The sequence below is a fragment of the Phoxinus phoxinus genome (assembly GCF_949152265.1).
Source record: "Phoxinus phoxinus genome assembly, chromosome: 2".
Taxonomy (NCBI): Eukaryota; Metazoa; Chordata; class Actinopteri; order Cypriniformes; family Leuciscidae; genus Phoxinus; species Phoxinus phoxinus.
Window position 1 is genome coordinate 4,985,032 of NC_136877.1, and position 14,663 is coordinate 4,999,694.

A 14,663-nucleotide genomic window follows, 5' to 3' on the forward strand; every position below is an offset into this window, starting at 1 on the left:
CATGTTCATCACTATTTCAAAACAAAGGTCTGAACACGCCTTAGGAGTATGAAAATATTCTTGTTGCAAATCGATAAATTATGGCTCTTCTGTAATATATTTTAAAAATCAGTCACCCAAAAATGAAAACTAGAGATTGTAAGCTTTCAAATCATATATAGTTTGTCAAGATTGGTTTAGGTTTAGTATAGGATATTACGGTTTTAAATATATAATGAACGTGGCGGGCCATTATATTGGCGGGCCGGTCAAAATATAAGGTCAAATATAAGGGGTTAAAATCTTCATTGACTTGAATTAAAGGCAGTGATAAAATTCAGGATTCCTGATGTAACTTTTATAGATGATCTCGACAGTCTTTGGCGTCAGCTTCTCTCTTCCTCTCCTTTATCATGCTTTTCTGGATCAGATTTGATGTTATAGGCTATACTGGGCTTTATATATTTTTCTACATTTCCGAGCACCATTGGTTATTTTTCCGTTTGTAAGTATGTAAATGCAGGCAGTTTACAGTCAGAGTTTGACCGCCGCATGAACTGTGGCTTTGGGTTTCAGTCGGTGGAGGCAGATGTGAATGTACAGTACGCTGGCGATATCTCACATTGATGCAGTGCTAATGTATGAGATGGGAAGTGAAGTTTTATTGTGTTAGACTTCTGATGAGGCAGTCTCACGGGAAAGAGAAGCTCGCTCACTAATGTGTGTGTCCGTCAGCAGTCGGCCGCTTCTGGGAAACCGGCTCGGAATATAATATAACCCGTGGGCATACGCTGGCATTCATCTCTATAGTTAGAAGAGATGAAGAGCTCGGTAGTTAAAAGGAAATAGATGAACCTGTGGTAAGCCCACGTTATAAAACAAACCGTTGTTCTCACATCTTTATTGGTTAACTGGCAGGTTTTCTGATATAAATTGGGATTGCAATTTTAAGGGGCTGTTTACACGAGACCATTTTCAACTGAAAACGTAAAACTTTTTATGCATATTAACTGTTGGTTTACACGACGACGGCGTTTTGGGCGCCTGAAAATGCAAAGTTTTGAAAAACGGTTTCAAAGTGCGAGTTTTTGAGAACGATCTCCGTGTAAACAACAAAAACGTGAATCTCTGAAGACGATGACGTCATGCACATACATAATATTTATTATGCATATACATAATAAAGGCTAGATGTCTTGCCCGCGCTGCTGGCCAATGGAGGTTGACGTCCGCACCTGGCGGCCATCTTGTCACAGTCAGCTCGCTCACTCGTGACATTGTGTTTTAATGGTGCATGTACTTTTTAAATAACCATAACTTGCTAAATTTTTCAAACGGGTTGGTTTGTTATAAACGTCAGAGATGTAGTTATGACACTGCATACTAATAAATAATTATAATATTATATATTTCAACATGTTCAAGCATCCAGAATTATAGCCACGTTAATAACGTTTGTAAGAAACCAAACCGTTTGTAAATCCATCAAGATTTCAGCGAGATAAGAGGATTTGTGTTCGTGCAGATCACTCGCCTTGCATCAGGAACCACACGCCAGAAAGCTTGCCTGTGACAAGATGGCCGCCGGTGATGACGTTAGAGAATCCGCCTCAAGACATCTAGCCTTTATTATGTATATCTATGGTCATGCTCATGAGTATTACGTGTTCAGTCTATAGTGTTTTATCGCCATCTACTGGCCTGGAGCAGAATACAACGTTTTAGTCGTTTTCCCAGATCCGTGTGAATTGGGATCGTTTTGACAATGGTGTCATCTGTACGTGGAAAACTCAAAGGAAAAATTTGTTTCTGTTATTTAAGCATATCCGTTTTAAGCATATCGTTGTTGTGTATACGTACACTAAAATGCAAAAAAAAAAAAATATGTGCTTGTTTGTAGAGCAGCAAAATTGGCCAAAATGTTGTGATTATATATCAATATGGATATAATAATAATATAAAAATACTAAATAAAAACTGAAGTTACTATATTAAAATATTTAGCTACTAAAAGTCTTAATTTCTTTATTTTCAAATGTTAAACCATCAATTTGTTATTTTGACGGAAAACTATAGGAAGCTATGGTTACAATTAATTTTTAAAAAACGTTTAATGGAATATTAGTATTTATTATAAATAATTTATCCATGCACATAATTTATTTATTTTTATTTATGTTCCGGTCTAATCTTTAATCAAAATAACTCCCCCTCCCTTCTCCCCTCTGATGATGCGTTTACTGGCGCGAGGGCGGGGCAACCTGTCACTCACATGAGATCCACCAATAGCAAACCACAACCATCCAATCAATTCCCCTGGACAAAATCAAGCACCGCCCTACATTTATTATTGTCCGAAAAGCCATTTCACTCGGATATACATCATAATAGGGAAGAAAAGACTATCGCAACTTCAATTTCATTCCAACTTTAAAGCTTCTCTTGTTAAGGGGTGTGTTTCCTGTACAACGACGTAACTCGCTGCTTCACTACTAGCTAGTCACGACTAGCCGATAAATAATGCATGATATGGCATTATTTATGGTGATACATGTGACAATCAATCATTAAATGTGACCCTGGATAACAAAAACAGTCACAAGTCGCACCGGTATATTTGTCTTTAAACTTCTTGCAAGTCATTATTTGAATAAAGTCATTATACTGAATTTAACTCCCATCTTAACTTACATTGACTGAAGAATCTACACTTCGATCTTCGTTCGGTAGTTATGAGTATTTAACCAAACACAGATTAGTTTAGCACTGGTTAGTTTTGGAGCCAGCTGTCTGGTTGACTCTATTTAAACTCATAACAGAAGATCTCGCAGGCCGCTATAAAATATGCATCTCTGCTTGTCAGACTCATGCAACATTTACCGGCTGGGAAAGGTGACATGCAGTTCTCAGTGTGAATCCTCCCTGAACTGGGTCATGTTATGGCTGGCAGTGTTCTCCTTCTTAGACAGCACATTTATAAAACTACACAACATATGACTGGAGCTCAAACAGCTCTCTGATTTGGGCCGAAGCCATGTTAAGATTGCACAAACCTCAATATGAATATTTCATGAGAGGAAAATGAAGGGTGGTCATTGTCAACCTAAATCTTGCCTTTTAGTAAAAGATAATGGAAAAGTTGGTCATTCTTACTAAACAGTGCCATTTATGCTGAATGATGACTAATTTAAATATTGAGCTTGACAAGGTTGATATACAGTAAGTGCAAACATAATTACATATACTAATAAAAATTGCAAGAGAATCTTACTTTTATATGATAGCAGAAATATCAAATCCTAATCTTTTAAAGTCCCCCTGTGGTGAATATCAAGCTTTTAATGTTGTTTATGTGGTGTTTTTAATCTGCTTTAAGACAAACCATGTGTAAATTCATAAGTCGACAGCATTGCTGAGTAACTTCTGTATAAAACTGCAGTGAACCAAAGACAGTCTCAAAAACACGGTTTGAAATCGCTGGTGTTTCTGACGTCACAAACTACCTTGTAACCAATCAGATCAACGTGTGATCGTCAACCAGTGGATCTCTGAGTGAGTGAGTGGAGGCGGGGCTCATTTGCATATTCATAGAACCGCGAATACTAAATGAGGCAAGGGTGTCGAGTTACATTCAAGCTATTTTAAGGCATGAAGAAATATGTCATCTTGCTGTATATGTCAATAAATATGTAATTATTAACTACAGGGGGACTTTAAGGGACAAATGTCAATTTATAACGTCAAATTCTCAGAAAATGCATAAAACGTTTTACAACTACATTGTGTTTTGTGGTGTGTACTTCGATCTTACACCTTTAACCTTATTAATTATTATTCTCAGGTATAGAAGTGAGTCAAATCTGGTCTACATTATAAGCCTTTCTAAATACTTTCGTGTAACAAATACTTTCATTTGTTCTTGCTTAAAGTTTTCAAAGCCTCTGTGTAGGCGTTTTTTTTGTTTTTGGAAACAATTAAATCTTTTAATTGGTTACATTTCTTTTTATGTTTTACCAGAAAGGTAAAGGGAAATATAAGTTAACCATTAAAGTGTGCATCAGCTCTTGTCATCCGTAGTGACAAACAACTCATCAGTTTAATAAGCTACACATGATGTTAGGTTATTATCTCCGCATTTGTAAACCTCTCTTCTGCAGCTTCTGCTTTCTCATGTCCTTGAACTCTAGTAAACTCAAGGCAAAGTCCTTTCCGTACCTTTGAATACACATATCCGCACATCTGTGTACGGGCAGTCCTTGTCTTGGCTTTAAACAGCTGTGTACACCTTTGCCCATACAGTGTAAGGCCTTTCCTGGAAACAAATAAACATAAATAATAAAAACATACTTCACGTGCAGTTCGCACTTAAATATATTGTTTCGGTGTTTTTGGACACTTAATTGCATGTTAATGGAAATGAAAGAAAATGTATTATTGTTAAGATTTATATATAATGCTTGTTTAGTGTTTTTGACCCACCTTAGTACATATCTATGTGTAAGTTTATAATTACTTCTATTGTCTTTGAAATATGAAGTGTATACTGCTAAATACTGACGTGCAGATTAAAGAACAGACGCAGTCGGATCATTTCCATAATGACCAACACAATCTACCAAGAGCAGCGCAAATTAGTGTCTGGTTTAAGACAATTGTTAAATAATGGAGCAAATACCAGTAAATTGACTATAGCCTAGCGCAAACCATAGTAAATCTCACTGCATGATTCATCTATATACTCTCCTCCCATAAATTTTGCATCTGAAAGGGAAACTCCTACAAAATGCAAATGCATTAAGGTCAGCCGCAAAAATAACCCTGTCTATGCCTTTTCAGCGCTAATTCTTCACTGTGTGCCTTTAGTAAATGCTGACAGTAGTTTTTAACGCCATAAGAGGGTTTTGCGCTGGTGCACGCTGTAAATCTGGCCCTATATTTTTAATTAAACTCTACTGGGAAGCAATAGGTACATGCCAGTTTCTTGATATTCCAAACATTCATTAATAGTATAATTAACTCTTTCCCTGCCAGCGATAAAAAAATAATATATATATTTTTTTTTAAACGTGTCTCTGTCTATGCAACCACCTCCAGCGTTTTTTATCATAAAAAAAAAAAAAAATCATGGCCCCCAGAATATTTTGTATGAATATCTAAACATTCAATATATCAAAAGAAAGAACAGACCCTCTGCTTTAAAAAACAACACCACCACATTTTGTTCTAGCTTCTTGCATTTTTTTTTTCAACACTTGAATGTTGGTAAGTTTAATAAAAAAGCAACATTTTGAGTAAAAAGCTGAGAAAATCCAGTTTTTGTAAAAAACTATGTCCGGATCAGATTCAGAACGATGATCAAAACACAGATTAGATCGAGTCCATCAACACCCCAAAGCTTCACAGTCCTAAAGCTCGTCCTGGGTCACATTTCATTCAGTAACATTAGGCAGTTTTGATTTATATGCTGTTTAGTGTTGATGATCACATTATTTTACATATGCATCGATAATTATGCTATCGCTTGTTTCTGCATTTTCTTCGCCTGTGTTTTGAGCTGGATATTCAGTACTCTTTCAGAAGATGTGTAATAGCGCCCCCTACTGTATAACAGTGAAAACACGGAAATTTCCGTCAATGGCGGATAAATAGTAAAAAAAAAAAATTGTCATGTTCACTCTGCTTTACACACTCAAACGAGTTCATCTATTACATCCCTGTAATAAGTAATGGTGATATATTTCACACAGTTGGTAACGTGTGAGCCTTTGCTTCAGTTATACGCTCCATCTCTTCTGTTCACTGCTGCTCAAACCCACGCTGCGGTCAGGTTGGTCTCTTTGTTTTCATTCCAGACCTTCCCAACCCCAGATTTATCTCCTCATATCCAGCTTTAACAGCGTCAGTAAATCGACTCGCTCTACAGGCCTGAAAACCCTGCCGCAAAATGGAGGGAGCCGTTTGTCCGAGGGCCTGTAAATTTCTGTAGCTTTTTAAAGAGCAGCCTGCCGCCTCTTAGACCCAATAAAGAAGAGTATCCAGAGTCTCACATGAACCATGAATGAGCTTCAGCCCAGCGGGGGAGAAGAGAGCTCATACCCGCTCAGATTTTCTCTTCTTGGTTTGACTGGAGTAAATGGAAGTTGGAGGCCTTAAAGGGATAGTTCCCCCAAAAAATTAAATTAGCCCATGATTTACTCACCCTGAAGCCACCCTATGTGTATATGACATTCTTCAGACGAATACAATCTGAGTTATATAAAAGAAAATGTCCTGGCTCTTGGCAGTGAATGGGTATATTTTTTGGAAGTCCATCAAAGTGCATCCATCCATGATAAAAGTGCTCGAAACGGCTCTCGGGGGGTTAATAAAGGCCTTCTGACGTGAAGCGATGCGTTTGCGTCGGAAAAAAATATTCATATTTAAAACTTTATCGACTAAAATAACTAGCTTTCTGAGCAAACGGCCTACGCAAGTCGACTTACACTTTACCTGTGTTAATTTCGTCAGACGAGACGAGACGAAATATGTTCGTCAACGACCTTTTTTTCCATGACTAAGACGAGACGATGATGAGACTGCACTACTGTTCAAAAACGCTGACTAAGACTAAATTAACATGCATTATTGTTGACGAAAAAAGACGAGACGAAAATGTTTTGCATAAAATAAAAACTAAGATAAAATCTCTTTTCATTTTCGTCTACAATCGTATCTGCTTTTTCATCAGCTGTACGCCTTTAAAATATTCCGAATGAGTTTGCGCTGTTGCTCAAGTAACATTACGAAGCTATGGTGTTTGTTTTGGCACATACATTATGCAGGTTACGATTGTATTGCTTCCACTAAAGAAAATAATGCGCTCCGTCTCTACGGTTAGAATCCTGTGTGTGGCAACGATCCATGGCAACGCTCTGTTTTTCATGGCAACGGTGTGTTGTACTTAGAAGCGCATTCCACATTAGAATTCGACCAAGCCATTTAAAAAAAAATGTTTAAACATATGCACAGATTGTTACATAAAATGGTGTGTGAAATCACTAAAATCATCTTAATGCGTATTTGTAAAACATTATAAAACCTCACTTAGATGATACAGATAAAGTTCTTCTGGCATGAAAATGCAATTCCTCTCAGTAATTGTGAGTAAATTTTGTCTCTTTGCAAGAATGTAATATAAAGATTGTACAAAGTAACATGTATCTTGAAAGTGAATAGCACACAGCATGCACATACTAGTTAAAAATATATATTTATCCGTTCACTTTTCAGTAAATGACTAAATGTGCCAACGTTTTTCTCAGGTTTCGCAGGATAAAATCACAGTCTCGGTGTGAATGAATAGCTACGACATATTCAATAGCCAAACCACATTCATTTTCTAATGTATCAGGATTAGTGTATGTACGCATAGCCTTAGTTGGAAGTTCTCGTCATCCAATCGATTGTTAGTTTTCTTGTGCCTCAGTGCTGACCTGTAATGGTCTTGTTAGATTAGTGATTTGGTGAAGTGCTGTTAAACAGTGGGACAATCTGAGCAGTGGACTGTCCTGTCCAGTGAAATCACACAAGAGTCTGGCCAATAAACTCTAATGGCTCTGTCAATCCCCATCTCCAGTTAGCAGAGTGTTCTTGTGTACTGAGGTGTGTATGTGTGTGTGTGTGTGTGTACTTGTAAAACTATCTTTGTGAGGACCAGTTTGAGTTTTAGACCATAGGATTGAGGACAAAGAGAGTAAAGTGAGGACATTTTGGCCGATCCTCACTTTCTGAGACCCTGTTTGAGGGTCAAGACTTGGTTTTAGGGATAAGGTTATAATGAGGTTAAGGGTCGGTTTAGGGTCAAGGTTAGGGTAAACTGCTAGAGATTGCATTGTGTCAATGAATGTCCTCATAAAGATAGATGTGTGTGTGTGTGTGTGTGTGTGTGTGTGTGTGTGTGTGTGTGTGTGTGTGTGTGTGTGTGTGTGTGTGTGTGTGTGTGTGTGTGTGTGTGTGTGTGGTCCAAGCTTACAGCACATCACTGGTTCCCATGTAGCATCTCCACCAGTGTAATGAATCACTCAGCAGATGTTGCTCTTGGACTATCTAGAGGACGAAACAGAGGAAGAATAAAACAGCGGGGAGGGTTTCCACTGCCACCAAAACACATTGCCTGAACCGTTCTCTAAACTATGAATATTTGCTTTACTGGACCCTGCTGTAAACCACCAGTTTAAACCAGCATGGATTCCCATGCCGGTTGGTTTATGCTGGAGTTTTCAGCATCATTACTCCAGTCTTCAGTGTCACATGATCCTTCAGAAATTCTGCTCAAGAAACATTTCTTGTTATCGATGTTGAAAACCGTTGAGCTGCTTCATATTTTCGTGGAAACCCTGATTAAAAAAAAAATTCAGGATTCTTTGATGAATTAAAATTTTAAAATAACAATATTTCTTAGAAATGGAGTTTTTCGGAACAGTATAATATTCTTTACTGTCACTTTTGATCAATTTAAGGCATCATTCTGTATAAAAGTAACATTCTGTAGATGAAAAAAAAAATATATATATATAAAACACCTTTCCTAATTAGGCCTACACTGCGTAAACCTAATCTTTTATAATAAATAAATAAATAAATAATATCATTAGAAAAAAGTTCATAGATTAGTTACGGTTATTTAAGGGTTAGTTCACCCAAAAATGAAAATAATGTCATTAATGACTCACCCTCATGTCGTTCTAAGCCCGTAAGACCTCCGTTCATCTTCGGGACACAGTTTAAGATATTTTAGATTTAGTCCGAGAGCATTCTGTCCCTCCATTGAAACTGTATATACAGTATACTGGCCATGTCCATGAAGGTAATAAAAAGATCATCAAAGTAGTCCATGTGACATCAGTGGGTTAGTTAGAAGTTTTTGAAGCATCGAAAATACTTTTTGGTCCAAAAATAACACAAAATAAGACTTTATTCAGCATTGTATTCTCTCCCGGGTCTGTTGTCAATCCTTCACAGTTACGCTGATGGCGTAAGACGCTGATGACGTGTTATCTGGTGCGCCCGAGCTTCGTTTACAGTCTGAGGGAAACGCACGCTGTAAAAGTGTCTCATCCGCGACATGCACATTTACGCACCATTAAAAAAATGATATCCACGCAAACAATGTAGAATAGCTTGAATATAGCGTGCGTCTCCCTCAGACTGTAAACGAAGCTCGGGCGCACCAGATAACACGTCATCAGCGTCTTCCGTCAGCAGCGTCACTGCGGAGTCCTGAACGCAGATTCACAACAGACCCGGGAGAGAATACAATGCTAAATAAAGTCTTATTTTGTTTTATTTTTGGACCAAAAAGTATTTTCGATGCTTCAAAAACTTCTAACTAACCCACTGATGTCACATGGACTACTTTGATGATCTTTTTATTACCTTTATGGACACGGACAGTATACTGTATATACAGTTTCAATGGACGGACAGAAAGCTCTCGGACTAAATCTAAAATATCTTAAACTGTGTTCCGAAGATGAACGGAGGTCTTACGGGCTTAGAACGACATGAGGGTGAGTCATTAATGACATTATTTTCATTTTTGGGTGAACTAACCCTTTAATAATTGATAAATCATTGGTTATTACTTATCTGTAAATTAACCAAAGAATTAATCAACTAATCATAAAAATATAATTACCGTAGATTAACCGGGAGGGAAAAGATTATTTGATTAATCAATAAAGTTTTGTCCCAGCCCTACTATTTTGTCTGATGTCTTGTTCTTGGCGCTCTTACTTTATACTTATTAATTGTGACACAAATTCTTCTGGAACGGTGTTTATGAATCTTGATTGGCATTGGCTGATTGGTCTCAACATTCTGTGCTCATATATTTTGGCATAATAACTGGTAAACTGTATGATTTGGCATATTTTTCTACATAATGTCATGTCTGGTATCACTACTCTCTGCCTTCTCACATAATAAAATATCCATCTGAAATTATTATTTACTTTTTTTTAAAATAATGCATTCATTTATTTGCTTTTTTTTTCTTTTTTTTTCTTTTTTTGCATAAACCAGCTTGCATTGTCCCTTAAATATACTGTATTTTATACAATATTTTATACTGTAGCCATACATAAGCTAAGTAGGCCTACTGTGTATCCAACTATGCCTGGATCTTAAAGTTTCCTGTGAGAGTTTAAAAGCTGTTCTGTTGTAAAAGGCTGATTTTGTGTATAGTTTATAAGGGTATTAAAGCTCTGTGAAAGCTTTCTGTCTGCTGTTATAAAGCAGAGCCTGTGGAGATGAATGAATGCTGTTCTCTGTTCAGCGCTGATAGCATCTCTCACTGCATGCTCTTTCACATTAACAGAGAGCGAGAGCATGGCGTGTCGGTAACCGACTAATGCCAGACAAAGGAATCCACATCACGTTTCTCTCCTTGTCCCTCACAAAGACATGTATACGGGTCTTTATGTTCATGGGTCTCTGTTTTGAGCTTTAGCAGCGATGCTAATGCTAACGCAGCTCGTACAATCTTACCATACTTAAGTTAAGTGGAGATATCTTACAGCAAAAAGTACAAATTACAACTGTACTGCTTAAGTAAAAGTCTTAGAGTATCTGATTTATACTTGTACTTACAGTATTTCCCTTGTAACATGGTCTGATATGCATTAGTTCTCAACACGTAAGAAGCATGCTAGTGTAAAACCAGAAACAGTGTATTAGTGAGGAGAGCGATCACATGTTTATTTTCCAAAATGAAAATAAAACTGAACACCTCCATATAGCAATCGTCACAACAGCATCTCAAGTGCTCAAAAAGCCCATAAGTAAACCAAAAACTGTAGGCCTACTTGCATAATATTAGTTAAATAAATGGCAGCTTAGGCCTAAGTGTAATTAAATAGAGTGCACTTTCATTAGTGTTTCTTAACACACTTTTAAAAGTGCACTTTGTAATTATGTCAAATCAAGTTTTGCTTTAAAGTGCATTGTAAATTGTTTTAATAATCTTTTGTCACGCTTTAAAGAAATACACTTTTGTTGACCAACATACTAAAGCACATGTAAAGTATAATTTTAAACTTTTGCAACTTCAAAATTACAAATATATTTAAACATTTGTGATAAAAAAAAATCATGACTTTTTTCCTTTTTTTTTTTACAGTGAATGTACTTATGCGAGTCAAAAATCTCACTAAAGTTAAGCTAATTCCATTTAATGTAATTTAACCTAATACATTTTCACATGCAGTTAAATGTCCAAAAACATTACATTCAGTTTGCACACAATGTATATTATTTTTATAATTTGATGTCCCTATGAGGCAGGACTCAGATACACTGTAAAAAAATATTATTGGTTTAACTTAAAGTAAGTTACCTGGTTGCCTTAAAACTTTGAGTTCATTGAAATGACAAATTTGAGTTAATACAATGAAGAATATTGGCTTAATAAATAGAAATTCAAAATATGATGTTATCTGAACCACACCAATTATCCAAGGTGATTTGACAAAAGATAAAAAGTTGTGATAACAAATCATGTTTTTTTTTTTTTTTATAATGTACTGTAGACACAAATGTAAAATGAGCAGCAACTCTAATGAGAGTGATTTGTGATTAAGTGGAGGCAATTGGGCAAAGTGTTTAACGCTTTGCTCATCTTAATGTGAAGTGATGAACTTACTGCTTCGATGACCTCAACTGAATTGCTTTAGTGTTAAAATCATGTGGAAGACTTGAGGAATTAAATATAGATCCCTCTTCAGCCTTTTAAATAAAATAAAATAAAATCCTGCCCTCCTGGAGTGTTTTTTTTTTATCAGAAGTGTCCTGTTCAGTCCATGACTTCTCCCGGGTTTCTTCATCTGCCTCTGCAAGCCATTCGCTTTTCAGAAGTTATTTGATATCTCATAGAGATATTTCATTTACTTTGCCCAGCATGAGATGACGGCTGTGGAAAAAGGAGCATGTTGGCATTAGATGTGAAATACATTTTCATTTGCAGATCTCTAGTTATTTATTTTCAATACTTCTACATAAATTATATCAACCCAGATTCATAAGTTTTGCTGTAATGTAGGCTACACCGCTGTTCAAAAGTTTGAACAGTACATTTTTTTTGCAAAAGAAATTCATACTTTTATTAAATTGATCAAAAAGTGACAGCAAAGACACTTAAATTGTTACAAAAACATTTATATTTCAAATAAATGCTGTTTTATTTATCAAAAGAATCCTGGGGGAAAAAAAGGAATCACAGTTTCCACAAAAATATTAAGCCTCACAACGGTTTTCAAAGTTGATAAAGCAGCAAAATAACATCATTAGAATGATTAATGAAGGATCATGTGACACTGAAGACTGGAGTAATGATTCAAAATATTTGATGCAAAAAGTACAAAATAAAATAAAATGTTTTTCACTAAATTAATTACATTATAACAATACAGGATATAAATGATATTGCTGTTTACAATAAAAAATGCAATATTTACATACAGGTCTGCTTTTCTTGTTTGTATAATTTGACTTATTAAGAACCAAATGCCATAACAAGAAAGTGTTATATAATTTATAAGTAAAATGCCATGTAGGGACTGAAAATATTGAGTGATGATGTAAATTATGTTGAATCAAAGTTATGAATCATAGTTTGGACAGGATCTGGAGTGTACAATATGCTGTTGGGTTTCAGAAGTTTTTTCAGCTCTAAAGAGCTGCTTATTGGACTCAGAATTGACCCTTCGCAGGGAGCTTGATTGACAGGTGATCTGACCAATCATACTTCGTCAACCGCCATTTTGTCGTACAAAGCAGTCAGGAAGAGTTAGTAGATTAACGTGGGAGGATTTGAACTTGAAAAGTGGAGTGTACTGACGCCTTTCCGCGGTTAAAACAACATTCCTTCTGATGTTCATTCATGTTTATTTGATGCTATAAATGAACTAGAAGGAAGAGATCATCGGTTCACGAGCAGCTTTAACTGAGGCTCTACAGCGACCTGTCAGACACATTAAAGAGCCACAAAACGTTATTTATTGTTTAAATTTCTTTAAAAAAATGACCAAATTTGAAAGGTGAGACTTTGTTTAATATGTTTAATATAAAAAGTAACTGAAAAGTAAACTGGTCTGTCCTGTCTGTCAGCGTGTTGTCAGTATCCTCTCTGCTCCACGATGTGTTTTCACTGAGTGAACTTTAAACAAAGTCTCACCTTTCAAATTTGGTCATTTTTTTAAAAGAAATTTAAACAGTCATTCTGAATAATCGGTGGAGATATGTAGTATCGGTGCATGTCTATAATTGATTGTAATTTTTCTAATGTCGTCTCTGTTTTCAGGAATACCGCGGTTCCTCAGTCAGCCGGAAGCGGCGTCGGTGCGCGTCGGGGACAGTCACGTGATGAACTGTGAGGTCAACCCTGATCTGGTGTCCTTCATCCGCTGGGAACGAAACAAGCAGCCGGTCTCGCTGGACCAGAGAGTGTTTGCACTGGCCAGTGGAGCTCTGGTCATCAGTAACTCCAGCGACACCGACGCCGGCCTGTACCGATGCGTGATCGAGAACGCCAGACCCATCAAGACCAGCGAAGAGGCGCACTTACACACACTGCCCGGTAGCTATTACATTTAAAATTACATCAATGTATCATGTGTTTTTATTTTTATTTACATTTTTGACTGCTTTGTATGATTTAACATTTAGAATTTTGATTATATTTTAGAATAATACTAAGTTCATTATAATTATGAAATAACACAATGTAGCAACCATAATCGGTAACACTTTACAATAAGGTTGATTACAACTACACTGAACTAAATTATAAACGCAACACTTTTGTTTTTGCCCCCATTGTTCATGAGCTGAACTCAAAGATCTAAGACTTTTTCTATGTACACAAAAGGCCTATTTCTCTCAAATATTGTTCACAAATCACAGCATGATTATTGCACAGGTGTGCCTTAGGCTGTCCACAATAAAAGGCCAAAAATATAATTTGTTCAATAGTTAACATTAGTTGACTTCCTTCATTGACATGAACTAAGAATGAACAATAGCATGTATTAATCTTAATATCAACATTTACTTATACATTATTAAAATCAACGGTTGTATTTGTTAACATTAGTTAATGCACTGTGAACTAACATGAACAAACAATGAACAGTATTTTTATTAACTAACATTAACAAAGATGAATAAATATTGAACAAAATGTATTGCTCATTGTTAGTTCATCTTAGTTAATACATTTAACTAATGTTGTAATCTTTAAAGATGCATATATTTGATCTTTGTTCATAGTCGCCACATTTATGAAAACCTTTTCACAATATTCTAATTTTGAATTTGGGGTTTTCATAAGCTGTAAGCCATAATCATCAAAATTATAACAAATAAAGGCTTGACATATCTCACTTTGCATGTAATGAGTCTATATAATATATTAGTTTCACCTTTTAAGTTGAATTACTGAAATAAATAAACTTTTGCACAATATTCAAATTTTTCGAGTTTCACCTGAACGATAGGTTTTCATGCATCCAAGATAAAAAAAACACGTTAATCTTCTCATGATATATAGCTATATATTGCAACATCAGCTCTTTTCTCACAGTGTCTGAAACGTCTCCACAAAGGATTCAGCTTTTCTAAACCCCGCCTTCCAGAGAGCCTACTCTGCT

At 36.0% G+C, this 14,663-nt stretch overlaps 1 protein-coding gene and 1 long non-coding RNA gene across 13 annotated transcripts in view; one reads left to right on the plus strand and one right to left on the minus strand.

Annotated features, from left to right (window-relative positions):
- neo1a (neogenin 1a) overlaps positions 1 to 14,663 on the plus strand; it is a 180,151-nt gene that overhangs the window by 85,419 nt on the left and 80,069 nt on the right. For all 12 annotated transcript variants that reach the window (XM_079598740.1, XM_079598743.1, XM_079598735.1 and 9 more), the window contains exon 3: positions 13,316 to 13,591. In XM_079598740.1, the coding sequence (XP_079454866.1) occupies positions 13,316 to 13,591 (276 nt within the window). The remainder of the gene's footprint in view (positions 1 to 13,315; positions 13,592 to 14,663) is intronic.
- Positions 4,184 to 10,685, minus strand: LOC306991206. The gene is made up of 3 exons (XR_013796049.1): positions 10,609 to 10,685; positions 7,991 to 8,064; positions 4,184 to 4,291 (listed from the first exon to the last, which is right to left on the minus strand). It is a non-coding gene; the product is annotated as an uncharacterized lncRNA (long non-coding RNA).